This window comes from Amborella trichopoda, chromosome 12 (genome assembly GCF_054954075.1).
Source record: "Amborella trichopoda isolate Santa Cruz 75 chromosome 12, AtrichopodaSantaCruz75HAP2 v2.0, whole genome shotgun sequence".
Lineage (NCBI taxonomy): Eukaryota > Viridiplantae > Streptophyta > Magnoliopsida > Amborellales > Amborellaceae > Amborella > Amborella trichopoda.
This window is the reverse complement of record NC_142347.1, coordinates 41148140-41164723: the sequence shown is the minus strand read 5'-3', so window position 1 is coordinate 41164723 and position 16584 is coordinate 41148140. Positions and strand designations below refer to the sequence as shown.

At 37.3% G+C, this 16584-nt stretch overlaps 1 protein-coding gene and 1 long non-coding RNA gene across 2 annotated transcripts; both read left to right on the top strand.

The window, feature by feature from the left end:
- On the top strand, positions 1-3394 carry LOC18447015 (U-box domain-containing protein 45). The gene is made up of 2 exons (XM_011629772.3): positions 1-829; positions 2105-3394. Exons 1-2 carry the CDS (start codon positions 297-299, stop codon positions 2979-2981), a joined length of 1410 nt encoding a protein of 469 aa, XP_011628074.2. The 5' UTR covers positions 1-296; the 3' UTR covers positions 2982-3394.
- Positions 3395-13681: 10287 nt separating this feature from the next.
- On the top strand, positions 13682-16258 carry LOC110008367 (uncharacterized). The gene is made up of 2 exons (XR_002283206.2): positions 13682-13847; positions 16035-16258. It is a non-coding gene; the product is annotated as an uncharacterized LOC110008367 (long non-coding RNA).
- Positions 16259-16584: the final 326 nt, after the last annotated feature.

Genomic DNA, 16584 nt, shown 5'->3' with positions numbered 1-16584 from the left:
AACCCTCTCTCTACTTCTACTTCCTTAACAATCCTCTTTCTCTCTCTAAAATCTGAGTCCTCCCATCTTCTTAAACTTGTGTTTTCTGAAATCCTTGAATCCTTCCACTTTGTACAGATCTTGCAATCCTTCTCTCTCTACACTAATCCACTCTGTTCTCATCCTTGTCTGCTTCTCCAACTATGACACCTTCTTTTAACCTGCATTTTCTTCAATCTCTGGAACTTCATCTTCTTCTTCTTCTACTTTCTCTCTTCACAATGTAGGGCTATCAACCTTCGCTTTTACAGAGTAAAATGGCGAAGGTACAAAGAGGTGTTGGCGGATCGGTCGTCCTCAACCGCCATGGTTCTCGCCTTTGGCCTGCTCTCCGCAGCTCTTGCATTGGTCTGAGGCTCATTGACACAATGCGATGTGGCCGGACATCGGTCGTCTCTTCACAAGAGCAGTTGCAGAGATCGAAGAAAAAGAAAGAAAAGAAGGAAATGAGCGATTTAAAGAAGAGGAATGAGGGATCAGAGAGGTTATCAGAGCTCTTGAAATGGGAAGTAGAATCGCTTGGTGATGTTGATGGAGAGGTGAAGAAGAAAATGGAAGTTTTCAGTGCGTTTCAGAGAGTGGTTAAGGTTTTGCAGTTCGGAGAGGGGAAGGCCAAGAAGGAGGCCGCCATTGATGTGAGGAGATTGGCCAAAGAGGATGCAGAGGCTAGGGTTGCGCTCGCTATGCTTGGAGCCATTCCTCCTCTGGTTTCGATGATCGATTGTGAAGATGAGGAGTTTCACGTGGCTTCCCTCTATGCTTTGTTGAATCTCGCCATTGGGAATGATGTGTAAGTTTCTCTGCTCCAGAGTTACCCCTTTCTCTCATTACAGAGCAGTAGATATGTATGTGAATTGTTTCTCTCTCTCTCTCATTATATAACAGGGGATTTGTAAATACATGGCCATTCCCTCTCTCTCTCACTCACTCTCATACGGTAGTGGATATGTTTTTGTATTGCTTCCCTCTGAGACTCTCTAGCAGGGATGTTTATGTGAATTGCTTCTGTCTTTCTCTCTCACTGGATCTGTGCAATGTGTCTGCATTGCATTGTATTCTGCAATGAGTTCAAGCTTCTGATTTGGCCTCCATTGCCTCGTTGATCTCTGATCCCCAATCCCCTTTCTATTCAATTTCCTTCTCTCGCATTCTCGACCAATTTTCAGATTCCAGCTGCATTCCTCCGCAGATATCTGATATCCTCTGCTTTGTTCCAGTAACCATTTCTCTGTCTAAAATCTTTACTTTGGCTAACAGATCATTCTAGCTTAATCTTATACTGCTCTGAAAGCATTTTCCATTGGATTTTCTAGCTCAGATCTGAAGTACTGAAGCTAAAGCATTTAGTTTGCATACTGCAATCCACATTTGCTCTCTCTCTTTCTTCACAACATTACGCGTCCGTCTCTCATACTACTCTGAAAGCATTTTCCATTTATTCATCTTTACTCTTCTTTCTTTCTAACTTCACTGTTTTTCTATCTCAATTAGGCGTTTTACTAGTGCACAGCATACTAACAGTGTTCTCTCTTTTTCCTCAAAAAGAACAGTGTTTTCTCTTTTCAACAATAGAAAACTGAGAAGACCCATTCCTACGTAAAATCGAAGCACATGGCATACTGTTAATGGACTCGGCTGAGTAACTCGGTCCCAGCCGAGTTCCACGGTACAACTCCTTGTTGAATTTCTTTCAAAAAGTCATTATTTTTTTTGTATAAAATTTCATGTATTATTTAGAAGTACAAGATTTCTTTGATGATTTGGGAATTTTTATTATTGCGTTCTCCTTTTTCTTTTTTTAATTTTTCTAAAATATTTTAGGATATAAATTAAAGTTTTCCATAATTCATTTCTTTATTTTTTTTGGACTTTAATAGACTTTGAATTGTTTCTATTATTTATTTTAATTTTAATTTTAATTTTTTAAAAAATTATACATTTAAGTCGAACCCTATTTTTTCCCCCAAAAAAATCTATTTTTTTTTTTTAAATGTGTGATATTTTTCTTCTCATTTTGCCTCCGGCCTTGTTATTGATGCAATACCATCCTTGCTATGGTACACAGCAACAAAGCAGCAATTGTAAAGACTGGAGCAGTGCATAAGATGCTCGCCCTCTTAAAAACGCTGACGAGCCAAGCAGTTTCCGACGCAATGGTGGCCAATTTCCTTGGCCTCACCGCTCTCGACTCGAATAAGGCCATCATTGGCTCCTCAGGTGCTGTACCCTTCCTGGTCTCCGTTCTCGTGAACCCGAACACAACCCTGCAAGCAGAGCAAGATGCTCTCCGTGCCCTCTACAACCTCTCCATCTGCGCTTCCAATGCTGCCCCCCTCCTCGAGACCCCCCTCGTACCCACACTTCTAAGCCTATTGGGGGACATGGCCACGAGCGAGCGCTCATTAGCAATCCTCGCTAACCTCAGTTCCACACCGGATGGTCGTCGTGCCATCTCAAAAGGCCCAAACGCGTTCACGTTGCTTGTAGATGCGTTAACTTGGGCTGATTCTCCTAATTGCCAAGAGAGTGCGTGCTACATTATCATGATGCTCGCGCACAAGAGCTGGGCCGACAGGCAAGCACTTGTGAGCGCTGGTGCAGTGTCAGCATTGCTTGAGCTCACTCTGATTGGGAGCGTTCTTGCGCAGAAACGTGCATCTAGAATTCTCGAGTTTTTGAGAGTTGAGAAGGGGAAGCAAATAGAGGCCGGGGGCTCGGCTGTGGCCCCAGTGTCTGCCCCGATATGTGGAGGTGGGGGAGAGGGATGGGGAGGTGGGGATATGAGTGAGGAGAGAATGGCGGTGAAGGAGATGGTTCAGTTGAGTTTGCAGAGCAATATGAGGAGGATTGTTATGAGGGCGAATTTGCCTCAGGAGTTTGCTCCCTCTGAGCACTTCAAGACTGTGACTGCGACTTCTTCGTCCAAGAGCTTGCCCTTCTGACGGGTTCAGGATGGTGGGCTTTCTTTTGTCTTCTTTATTGAACTTCAATGGAGGTTGAAGAGGAAGGGTTCTCCTGGTTTGCAGAGAGAGAAAGAGAGAGGTGAGTGCTTTTGGGTCCTTTATAAAAATTTAATGGAGGGTGAAGAGAGTGGATAAGAGGTTGAAGTGAGTGGTTTTTTTTGTTTTATTTAATCGAGTAAAGAGAGAGTTAAATTTAATGGAGCAGAGAGAGAGAGAGTGCTGGGGGTGGGATTGTTGCAGACATGGAGTTGCTTTCACTGGTTTTGTGCGTTCGCTGCTTTTCTTTAATTTTTTTTCTTCTATGTACAGGAGATAAGTAGTGAAATAATGGGTGGGAAGGGGAATCACCGGTTTTTCTGCAATAATTTATCTGCCGATTTTTTGAGTTGTCATATTTCTCTTCTCGGCTCTGAATACCTTAGCTGTATCCAGCTTTCTATTCTCATTTTTCCATCGATGTCCTTCCGAAATTTTCCTTTTTGGATCCGAACTAATGTTTCAAACCTAGATCCACCGGGTGGATTGTCCACCATCCCACGGATCCACGACAGGTCTCTAGGGCTAGTGCTGGCCCATTTCGGCCCGGCCCTAGCCCTAGCCCTATAGTGATAAGTGCAGCCCCAAGGATGGGCCAGCTCAAGCCGGGCCGGTTGCCATATTTACTCGTGAATTAAATCAGTTGAGACCTCGAGGCATTCTTAAAAAACAAAAAGTTGAGACCTTTGAGGTATTCTTAAAAAAAAGAAAAAAAGAAAAACGACAACAAAAAACTGTCTTAAAAAAAAAAGTTCATATGAGGTTGAGACCTTAAAACATAGAATTAGGACGCACATTAAATCCTTCAAAAAGGGTTCTTTGATGTTGGGGAAAGATCTGATTGATCATCTAGACATTGAGATGTACATAAATAGACCAAAAAAGATATTTTAAGTTCTAAAATATTGTATCTTGCAACATATTATTTAGACTGTCTATTTTTAAGATTTTCATACGATCCTACTTGATTTGAACCATTTTTTAATTTTAAAATTTTATAATTAAAAAACAATAGATTCTCGCATCACACCAAAATTGCATATCCTCACAAAGTTTAGTAGTGCACTTTAATTTGACAGTAGAACCACACCCCAACATAATATAACATATTGAGAACATCTTTTAATGGAAAATCACCACAAAATTTAGAAGTGCACTTTAATTTGTTCGTATAAGGTTGCAACCTTATACAAACCACACTCCGACATAAAATATAACATATTGAGAACATCGTTTAATGGAAAATTGTAGGATATGCCGGGGTATCACAATTCTACAGTCCCAGATGCATCCAACATATAAGATATGTGTTATGCGTGTAAGCTTTAAATCCGATGGGTTAATATTTGGTAAATAAAATATGAGAAATAAAACATAAAACATATACAACAAGAACACAAAGATTTACGTGGTTCATTCAAAATGACTACATTCATGAGCACGACAAACAGAAATCCACTATACCAATAAAAGTTACATCAAAGATTTTAAAACAAACATCGATAAAAATAACCAAGTCGAACAAACTCTTTTAAACCTGCTCTTCCAAACGAGAGCACTGTCGATCTCTTATCTCTATTCCATAACTAGACCATTGTCTAGGAAGAGAACAACCTTGAGAGCAAACAAGACTTTATCTCACTAAATGGAAACCATCCAAAATCTCAATGGGACTACTTCTCTATAAGAAATAAGCCTCTCTATCTTCGGGAATCCAAAAAAGACATCATCACAATGTTTCTGTCCCAAAGAAGCTCTTTTATCTAAAATGAAATCGCATCTTATGCACAAAAGGCTTTACCTCCCTCTCTCTTTAGAGGAACCACCATTTTCAATGGTGACCCAAATTGGACATACAAATTCTCTGCACTTTCATCTCATATATATAATTAAGAATCCACACAAAATAGAAAACTTTCTATTGATATAACATATATCTCGAAAGACCAAGATATATATCCATCAAACAGTCTTAATCTTTTTGAATTTCTATTTCTTTTAAGAACTTTATCAATATCAATATTGATCCCACAAATTATAAGAATATCTCAATTCTACATAATATCGATCAATCTTAATCGATCCCACAGAATATGAGATTATCTCAATCCCACAAAATATGGGAATATCTCAATCCCATAAATATCTTAAATTCCACAAAATATGAGATTTCTTGGTGATTTTGGATAGCACCAAATCTAATAATGGTCCCACCCAGATTTGAAATAGATGATGATAAAAACATGTCAAAAAAATTTATTTTCTATTTTAAAGATTAGTTTTTTTTTTTTTTTTTATGTTCATTCATATTAACCACCATGGACATTGTTAACCTTTAAACTTTTAAATCCAAAATCTATCTCTAAATTGGATTTTAGAAAGAGGACACATGTAAATAGGTGAGGCAGGGGACTCACCAAAACATTGTCCTTTTTTAAATCTGCCAATAGGATAAATTCCCCAAACTTGTAAATAAGTCCATTAATGAGGTTGAGCAGTGTCATATTTATCAGAAAAGTAAATTGAGAAATGCAGAGAGTGTGTGTCATATTTATTAGAAAAGTAAATTGAGAAACGCAGAGAGTAGGTATATATTAACTGTAAGAATGACAAGATGCATATACACATATAGGAAAGAAAGGAAATAGACAGGAGAGAGAGGGAAATAGAGGGGAAGAATGTTAGGGGATATGTGTAAAGAGAGGGGGAGGAAAGTAGTGGTCTGAATAAAGAGGGAGGAACATGATAGTCAATCATTGTAAGGACAAGCTGACCATTTTCTCTATGCATGTGCTGCATCTGCAACTCAATTATCAACATGGATACTTTTACTTTTCTCTCAGCTTTTTTTCTTTTTCCAAATAAGGGAAAATCCAATACTCCCCCTTTCTCTTTCTATATCTCCATATACGCCTTCTCTTATTCTCTAATCCCAAAATACATTCTACTTCATCGGGAATATATCGGCATGTTTGGTGTTGTGCGTGGAAGCTCTGAATTCGATGGGTTGAGATTTTTGGCAAATGAAGCATGAGAAATAAAACATGGAATACACATCACAAGAACACATATATTTACGTGGTTCAAACATTGAATACACATCACAAGAACACATATATTTTCATGGTTCATGGGCTACATTCATAGGCACGAAAAACAGAAATCCACTATACTAATGAAAGTTACATCAAAGATTTTGGAAGATAGAGTTACATCTCTAAACCTCGATAAAAACACAATCGAGCAAATCCTTTTTAAACGTGCTCTCCCAAATGGTATCATATCTATTCTCTCATCTCTATTCCATAACTAGATCACTGTCTAGGAATTAAATCTGCTCTCCCAAATGGCACCATGCCTATTCTCTCATCTCTATTCCATAACTAGACCACTGTCTAGGAATTAAATTTGCTCTCCCAAACGGCGGCACCATGCCTATTCTTTCATCTCTATTCTATAACTAGACCACTGTCTCGAAAGAAAACAACTTTAAGAACAAATGAGACTTTATCGTACTAAAGGAGAAATAACTCAAAATCTCTCTATAAAGAACCAACTTCTCACTCTGAAGGAGTTTTCAGGAGGCATCATCAATGTTTCTCTTCATATGAAGCTATATTCTCTTTAAAAAGAAATTGCATCTTATACACATTCATAGGAAGTTCCATTCTCTCTAAAAGAAAATTGTATCTTATGCACAAGAGGCTCTATCTCCCTCTCTCTAGAGGAACCATCATTCCCATATGGTAATCCAAATAGAGCACACAAATTCTCTACACTTATATTATATATATATATATATATATATATATATATATATATATATAAAGTTAAGAATTCATACTAAATTGGAAACTTTGTATAGATCTTACGTATATCACAAAAGATTAAGAGATATATCCAGGAGTCCTAATCCTTTTGGATTTCTATTTCTCTTAGGAAACTTATCAACATCAATCTCAATCCCAAAAAATATAGGAATATCTCAATCCCACATAATATGGATCAATCTTAATCAATCTCATAAAATATGGGATTTCACTATGTTGGTGGTGGTGATTTTGGATAGCACTAAATCCAACATTTAGTTCGTGTGAAATTGTTTTCTATGAAAAATTTTCGCCGTTAAGTGTAGGAATATTTTCATACCAATAAGTCTTAGTGAAATAAAGTTGTCAAATTCACTTCGGAATCTTCTTCGGTTAGGTTAGAAAAATGAAGCAATTCAGTGCTTCAGCAAATCCGGGGAAAGACGTCGAACTTTTTTTAAAATTTAATATAAATAAATTTGGTATTTATATATAAAATATATAAAATAATGAAAAAAAATGAACAATAAAAAAAGTACTTTTTATATTACTATTTTTTTGCTAGCCAAAGAAGACTCGAAGAAGACCGAATCTGCCCGAAGCAGCAGCACCAGGCTTCGCTTTGCTTCAGTTTATTTTTAAAATCTTAAGGCTTTGACCTCTTCGGCCGAAAAAAGTGAATTGGATAACATTATAGCTAACCTTTTTATGCCAATTGGCAACTAATTGATGTGAAAGTATTCTCACACTTGACAGCATAAGAGAATTTTTTCATATGAAAATGTTCTCTAGAAAATACTTTCATGCCAACCAAATGTGCTATCTACTTCCTCGTGTAAAATCCCACCTCAGATTAGCCTTAGGACATCAAAATTAGGAGATATAGCATTTTTAACAAATAGATTAACTCAATAAAAAAACATTCTTAATTGCATCCCTCTAAGCAGTTAAAAAAATATCTGAATAGAAACCATCTAATTTTTAGAGGGTTCACATCTAAGCCTGAGAAAACTCAAATTTCAAACCATTTTTTTTAGAATTATCATCTAGTGACTCTAAGGTGATTATCGAAATTTCGGATAGTAAAAATCCTCCTCCCAAATAGGTCATGGGGTGTGTTACTCATGGTAGGAATAGAACTTCTTTTTTTAAAATTATCATCTAGTGACTCTAAAGTGATTACCGAAATTTCGGATCGTAAAAACCCTCCAAAGTAGGTCATGGAATGTGTTACTCATTATAGAAAAAAAACTGAAAATATCATGTTGTGGTAGCCACCACTCTAATTACTTATTGCTTGGGTCATTCTAATTTGTAATTTCTTCTATGCGTTGCATATCTCTTGGTTGGAAATTGGAACTAGATACCGAAATGCATATTCTACGTAGTGAGAGAGAGGTCATGTCGTAAACTTTTCAGGAAGATTATATGCTCATTATCATATTCTCCCCTCGGTCACTCCCCTAAAATTCTATATAGGTCTCTAATGTGTATGAAAAAAAAAAGCAATATCTAAATTTCGGATGGTTGGATTTAGGTGTTTACAAACTTAAAATTCAAATGTTGTTTTTTAAAAGTATTCATCCTGTAATTCAAGTAACTAGAAGTGGGGTTCAACGAAAATCCTCCTAATAAGCCCTTTTGCCCTTTATTGGGCAGCTCAGAAGGGATCGGGTCCTTTTGGCAGGAATGGAACCCAATGCGCCATGACGTGGTGACCCATTACCTTGACCACTTAGCCTTGAGCCCATCCCAAGTTTGCTGAAATTAAATGACAGTGGACCCGTTGTTTTTGTCATTCCAATTCCTTCTCCAAACCAAGAAAAGATATACACAATAAAAAAAAAAAAAAGAACAGATTCCATCTAAGCTTTTGGGTTGGAGATGGACTTTTCAGGGTTTTGGGTGAGATAGATTCCCATGTTCAAGAACCTAGTGGAGACATGCATGGGCCCAACCCATGTTAACTCTTTTCGAGTAGTAGTTGGGGTTGGAGACACAATGGAGAGAGAGAAATGAAGAGAGAGAGAGGACAGAGAGCTAAAGAGCAATGAAGAGAGAGAGAGGGCTAAAGTGCAATGAAGAGAGAGAGAGAGAGGAGACGGCTAGAGAGAAGAAGCATATGGTCCTTAGCCCACCATTGTTGAGGGCGTGGTGACTAAACATTTGAAATAGGTTTCAAATAGTAGTTGGGCTTTTGTGACGACAGTATGAAACGAGACATGGAGGTATGCGTGTTGGAAAACATAATCACCGGTCAACTCTTGCCTCCGATTTTGACTAATGGGCGTAGATGGATAGACTTAACATAGATCATAAATAAGCCTGTTATATACATTTTATTTTGAACAGTGTAGAATTAACATGTATAGATCCGAGGCTCTAAACAATCGAAGGTGAGCGCACCTTCAAAAGTGTCAAGAAATGTGGTTTTAATATTGGAAATCTTTGTGATAACCTTGAAATATATTTTGATATCTAATTATAAAATTTAAAGCTTCCAAAATAATGTAGATCGAGCATATCGATGAAAACTTGATAATCTTGAAAGGTCCAAATATGTATTACAAGATGCACTACTTCCAAAACTTGAAATCTATTTTTTTCTCATATCCATGCATCTTGATGTCGAGATGATCAATTTGAGGATATTTAAGCATCAAAACCACCTCTATTAATGAAAATTTTGAACTGCGCACTAATTTAATTGTTTAGAGTCTCGGCTCTATATAAAGGTTTTTTTTGTTTTAAAGAGCATGTCAAATCCATAGCGTCCAACTAAAATAGATGGTGTAAAACATCGCAACCATTCTTCTACAAGTAAAATTACAACCTTATACTTGTATAAAATATAGAATTTAGTTTTGAGTAGCATTAGAGTTATACACAAAAATAATAATTGCCCCTCCTGATTAGAAAAGAGTGCACATGATCTTGAAATAGAATTATACTATTGCTTATTCAAAGTCAGGCGAACAACACCAACCATTGAGCACTGGAGTTAAGACTCTTCTTTGAGAGAAAAAAAGTGTTTTGAGAGAGTCACAAAATTCGTGACTGGAATGAGAGCTACAAGCCCTTTATATGAGGGAAAAGTTTATGCAGAGCCTACGCTCTAAACAATTAAATTAGAGCCTCTCTCAAATATTTCACTAGAAGTTGTTTTGATACTTAAATATCATCAAATCGATCATCTTGACATCAAGATGGATGGACATGAAAAAAAAAAAAATTTCAAAATTTAGAAATAGTGCATCTTGTAATGCATTTTTTACCATCAATTTTCAAGTTTTTCAAGTTTTTATAAATTTGCTTGATCTACATTATTTTTAAATCTTTAAATTTTATAATTAAAAATGAAACTATATTTTAAAATTATTACAAAATTTCCAGTATTGAAATCATATTTCTCGACACTATTTGAAGGTAGGCTCTAATTTGATTGTTTAGAGCCTCCGCTCTATACAAACAGCTCCCTTTATATAAAGGGTGAGGTTTTTACAAGGCACCCTCCTTATATTGTAAAAGTAAGACCACCTCTAAAATTTACTTGGAGATGTACTTCCAATGTCAAAAATATTATAATGGCTTGAAAATTTATTTTTATCCATTGTTACAAATTTTAAAATTTAAAAAATGGTACGGCTTAGGCAGTTCTATGAACACTAGAAAATCTTGAAAATAAATGGTTTAATGTTACAAGCCGCACTGTTTTTTAAACTTGAAATTCTTTTTTTTCTTCATATCCACACATCTTGAGATCGAGATGATCGATTGAAGGGTTCTTTAATATCTACACACTCTTTTCTATATGATTTTTGATGTGCACCTTACTTCAACATAATAAAGTTGCAACTTTATATAGAATTTTTCCTTGAACAAACACATTGAATAGTCATGACTATATCCTTTTATATTTTGGATCAACTTTCATTGAATTGATTTCTTCTCGCTTATTTCATTTATGGAATTTTCACAAATACTTTGCCTTCATATTTCTCCACCTAAAACCATGTACCTGTCTAGTTTTTCCATTTATTTTTTTCTTCATATAACCTTTAATCCCTCATATACACTTGTGCTCTGATACCAATTATATAGGGTTCTCAAGAACCCTTGCTTGTAGAAATACGAATCCAAAATACTGGGATCCCACCCATGATCGTATACATAGTTGGCTAAATGCAAAACAGATTAATACAACCATAAATCGAGTATAAGAAATAAAGCAAAAATAAAATCATACCACAATGATACATGATTTATGTGGTTCACCCTGTTGGGCTACATCCACATCCTGAGTAAGTAGCAATCTACTATCACAATGAAGATTACAGTTTTGAGTTATAAGAGATACACCTCTTTAAGCATCGGTAAAAAAGTCACAAATTTTTTCTTCCAAACCTGCTCTCCTAACTGAGCAATACCGTCAGTCAACCTCATCTTTCTTACTACTACATCGTTACCAAAAAGAAAATCTTGAGAGCAACCGAGAGGCTCTCTCACTAGAAATGAAAATTTTACCAACCTTAAACCCCTATGGAGAAACTGCCTCTCTCTATTAAGCCGTGTCTTGCTCTGTTGAAGACCCATCTCCTTCTTTGAGAGCCTTTCTTATGAACACCAAGAGGGGTGACCCTCAAAATGATGGGTATTAGGTCTTCCTTACTCTTTTAGATAGCGATCAGTTTCTTACCTCTCAAGAAAACCCCTTTTTCTTTTTCCCCTAATACCCTTAATCTTGAAAAAAAGTATAGGTATGTAATTTATCTATCACCAAACACAAAACTGCAAAGCCATATGTTGGACCTCTAATATTATAGATATGGAAAACCATGGATTTGGATAGCAAAAGTTTATAACTCTTGCATTATTTTTTCTAGATAGTCTATCTTCAAGCTTATCCTGTCTTTGAGATTAGCTCTATTTTTGGAGCTCCAAAATTTTCACACCAATTATTTGTAGGTGACAAGAGATGTTTTGGGCAATCAATCCATTTTCAAGATATTGTAGTTGCATCCACCACATCCGCACCATAACATTTGCCTTTTAAAGCATTTAGTCCTTTGAGGACTATCAGGCCAAGGTTATTAAGGCCTAATTTGAATATAGAAATATCTTGGTCATATCTTTACTAACCTTTGTTGGCATGCTTGGAAATAGGTGCACATAAATGGTCATAATCACTGCAAATAATAAGGATTGTATGAAACAAAATTTTGTTCTTCTTTTGTTTTTTTTATTGTTACTAGCAAAAGACCATTATTGTTGGTCATTTTGCTAATACTCCAAAAAAATTTAGATATCAATACTTTCAGCTTCTAGGGCAATAAAGCTTCCTAGAGAACCCATCTTCTAGTTACTAAATGTACCTTTTAAAATCTATAATCTTATGTGCATGTGGTCCTTACAATCTAATGTAAATTTCGCAATGCTTTAGCCATATTAGTCGAAATCAGTTAGGGCTAAACTGGGCTAGGTGGCCGGTCACCTTAGTTATAAAAAAGTAGGGCCTAGGATACAAATTGTAGCTCGAAGGCGGGCTAGGGCCGGTCCTAGGCTAACCCTATGGGGACAAGGGCCGGGCCAGCCGGGGCCAAGGCTGGCCCGGCCCTTTGCCACACTTGTGAAATCTTAAGGAAGTAAAAGCCATTTCGAAATTCCAGTTCACTAAGGATCCCAGTTTCTCCATAAATGGGGAGAAATTACATAAAAATAGTAGTTACGGTGAGAAATTAGTATCATTGAAGTAAGAAGTAGAAATTCGTTAGTCTAGTTCTTGTGTTTGAGACCGACTTTCAGAATTGTTGAGGCCATCAATTTCTGTATGCATCAAGTCTTCAAAAGAGGACTGGACCGTTCAACTCCCTATATTTAGGCAAAACTGGACTGGCCCCGTCAATTCCAGATACGAACTGGTTCCGGTACGGATAGCCAATTTTTAATGATAAAGCTCCTTTTTTTTTTTTTCACTGGAAAAGTGCGCATATCTATCTTTACTTTTCTGGATCAGTTCATACCTTTTTTACCTTAATTCATTTAGTCTTATAAACCTCCGACAAAAAATGCAAGCTGGATTTTCTTCGCAATGAGTTTGCACCCCCAAAACATTGGTAAATAAATCACATATCGATTTATTTGTCCTATAAGATTTTATATCTTTGAAGGAATTACTTGTAATGAAGGAAACCTTGAGAGAGCATGGATAGGGTGGAGATGGGAGGCGACTTCCCTTCGGGGGTATTGGATTTAAAGGATTGTTTTCCTACTATAAAAAAGCCTCGGCTTTCTGTGGTAGGCTCCTTCTGCCCACCTATAGCTGATGTTTTTGTCCTTGGGGTGTGATGATCCAGATTTTCCCTGCGTAGTGTAATGCACAGCAGGATACGGAGGGGAGAAGAAGAGAAGAGCACGCGGTTGTAGAGTGTGCAGCGACAGTGAGATGCACGCGACAGTAAGAAGAGAGAGAAGAGAAGACGAGCACGTGACAATAGGAAGAGCACGCGGCGACAGGAAGAGCGGGCGACAGTGTGCGCACAGCAGCGAGAAAGCAACGCCCTAAGTGAACAAGGGGCATCGCTGCGAAGGCAAGGAGTAGCACCGTGCAAATAGAGGCCAGCGTCGTGCTTGTACCACCGTGGGTGTTGTGGTTAGGCCACCGGAACTATTGAAGTAGGGTGGTACTTGAGGGACTACCTTTTTTCCTTCTTTTTCCCCTTTTTTCTTTCCCTATCCCCTTTTTCTTTCCCTATCCAAGTGTCACCCCCTTTCCCTTGCCACTTGGAGGTGGCTTGTTGCCACATCTCCTTCCATCCTCTCACTAGCCATTTAACCCCCAGTCCTCATCTCTCTCCTCTCCCTCTCATTTTCACGCCATCTCTCTCTCTTTCATAGAGCCTCCCCCTTGGAACTTCTATGAAACACTTTGTGGCTTGAGGAATTTAGAGCTTGGAGGAGGAGACTGTAGAAGGAAAGATTGGAGGGCACTTTTGTTGTTAAAGTAAGTGAATTACTACCCCTTTTGCATTAAGATTGTATGAGCATGAAACTGAAAGTATGGAATTTAAGTATGAATTCCATGAACAAAGTGTAAAGTGAAGCATGTATGTTGGTGTTCTGTTTTTCAGCAATTAGGGTCTCTTTGTATGATAAGTTGCACATTGTTACCACTTTTGTGGATCCTAAAATTCTGTGAAATAATGCTTGTGTGAACCTAGTTTAGGATAGAAAAGGGTTCATGTTGTCATTTTGTATGGATTTGAAGTTATAGAATAGTTTATGGAATGTGTCATGCTTGTAATGTGCTTCTCCAAAAAATTTATCTGTTTTTGTGATGAGGTTTTGTCTAAGTAAATAATATCCGATTGGCCTCAAATTATAACCATTGGAAAGGTCCATGAGTCTATTTTGCATTTGATGCTTATGACTAGTTGAGATTCTTGATAATTTGGAAGGTATGATTTGTTTTATGCATATATGTCACTGTTAGCAGGCCGTGATAATTTCCAAAAATACTACTTCTGTTGTACTGCGAGTTTGACTAAGCAATTGGAATCCAAATGGCGCAAACCCACCACCATTGGAAAGATTTATGAGTCTATTTCAATGTTCATGTTTACATCTTTCCATGATTCTACATGTATGTAGAGTTATATCTTTTAAAAATGTCAGTAATTCTCTGTAGACAATTTTGGTAAAAATACAGCACTGATGTCTCAGATGTCAAGTGTTTTGACCAAACAATTGAGGTCTGTTTTCATATAAACCACTTCCTTTTGAAAGAGTTTTTAGTAAGCTTTCACGTGTTTAGCACTTTTCGAAATTCTCCTTAATTTGAGAGTTATATGATTAATCGTAACAATATGTCACTATGGACAGCTTTTACAAGACTCAAAATTTATGCCTTTGTCGCCACGGATTTTGACTGATAAAAAGGGGGTCCATTTTCTTCCAAACTATTATCATTTGAATGGTTCATAAGTAATCTTCAATTCACATGTTGAGCACTTTTCAAAATTCCTTCTTGACTGTGAGTTATTGAGTAAATTTTAAAGACATGTCACTGCCTGAAATTTCAGGAAGTGTGACATCGACACTGAGACTCTGATAATGTATGATGTTGATACTGTTACTCTGTGACATTAATTTTCTGTGATATTGATGACATTATCATATGTTACTGATACCGTTACCCTGTGATTGTGATAATGTGATTTTGTTATATGAATAATGAATACTGTAAAATGTCATATGACTGCTACGCAATGGGTCCTCCATTGGTAGTAGACCTTATGTTTCTGTTATATGAATATTGATATCTAACTGCTATGCAATGGGTCCTCTATTGGTAGTAGATCTTTTGTTTTTGTTATATGAATACTGATATCTGACTGCTACACAATGGGTCCTCCATTGGTAGTAGACCTTTTGTTTCTGTTATATGAATACTGAAATCTGACTGCTACGCAATGGGTCCTCCGTTGGTAGTAGTCCTTCTGTTTATGTTATAAGAAAATTGATATTTGACTGCTATGCAATCGGTCCTCCATTGGTACTGGGTATATTGTACCTCGACTCCTATGATAGGAGTGGAGTCGAGATGTAACTGTAAATAACTGGGAGGGTTGTGCCCCCCCAATTTTCATAGGCACTATGTATTAGGTCCTCTAATGGTAGTGTAACGCTTTCTCGCTTGAGGGCATAAGAAGAGGGTTATGTCTTGCAAGGCCGCAGCCTATCGAAAACCCCAAAGCACACTCGGGATTGTGTGCGTGAGTGAGGGCATTATGCAGTGGAGTCTTCACTTATCATTGTCTTCCCTCCTGAATGAGGGTAGAAGTTTCAAGTTCATTAATTGCTTAGCCTGATCGATGTGGCTTCTACTTCAGGAGTAACTTAATCTGTTCTGCTTGTCTGAATTCTGTATTTTGTAAGAACATCTGACTATAACTGTAATATGCATAAAGGTTGGTGTCATCTCGAGAGCAAGTAATGCTCTATTAACTGATTCATACCCTCTTTATACAACATTCATATGTACTCTGATATGTGACCAGACCCTTTGAGATAAATGCGATTTCAGATGAACTATGGGCATGCTATTATGTATTTACTGATAGTCAGGAATGCAAGGGTAGTGATCTACTTACTGGGCTTATTGCTCACTTTGCTTATTTCATCTGTGTAGAGTGACAGTGCTTGACCACGTGAAACGAGCAGCTGATCGGTGATAGCAGGCATTTGGGGTTCTGACAGGTTCAGGATTTCCCTTTTTGTCATTCTCGGTGTTTGGTGGCATTGCCACGTGTTGTTCTATTTGATGTAATGCTTTGGGTTTAACGTTAGGCTTGTAAGCCTTAAACTTTATTGTAAAGTTTTTGGAAATTGAATGAAAGTCATGGTTTTAATTTATTCAGTTTTATTTTGTTCTTGGTGGGTGAGTTTTTATTTTCTCGTGGCTTGCTTTGATTTTGCGTTTTTAACACGTGTTGATGTCACTCCCACCTAAGTACGTGACCTCCGGTCGCGATCCCACACTCTATCACCCTTCGATATGGGACGGTAGGGGTCAGGGGGCAGGGTCGTTATATGGGGACTGGGCAAAAAGGGGATGGTGGTTGGATTATTGCCCTGAAGTTTATTTTATTGCTAATGGTAGGGTGGCTTTCCTGTTGCGATCTGACTATGATGTCTCCAATGCTTTTCGAGAAAAGTTCTATAGAGTTTGAGGTTCTTTG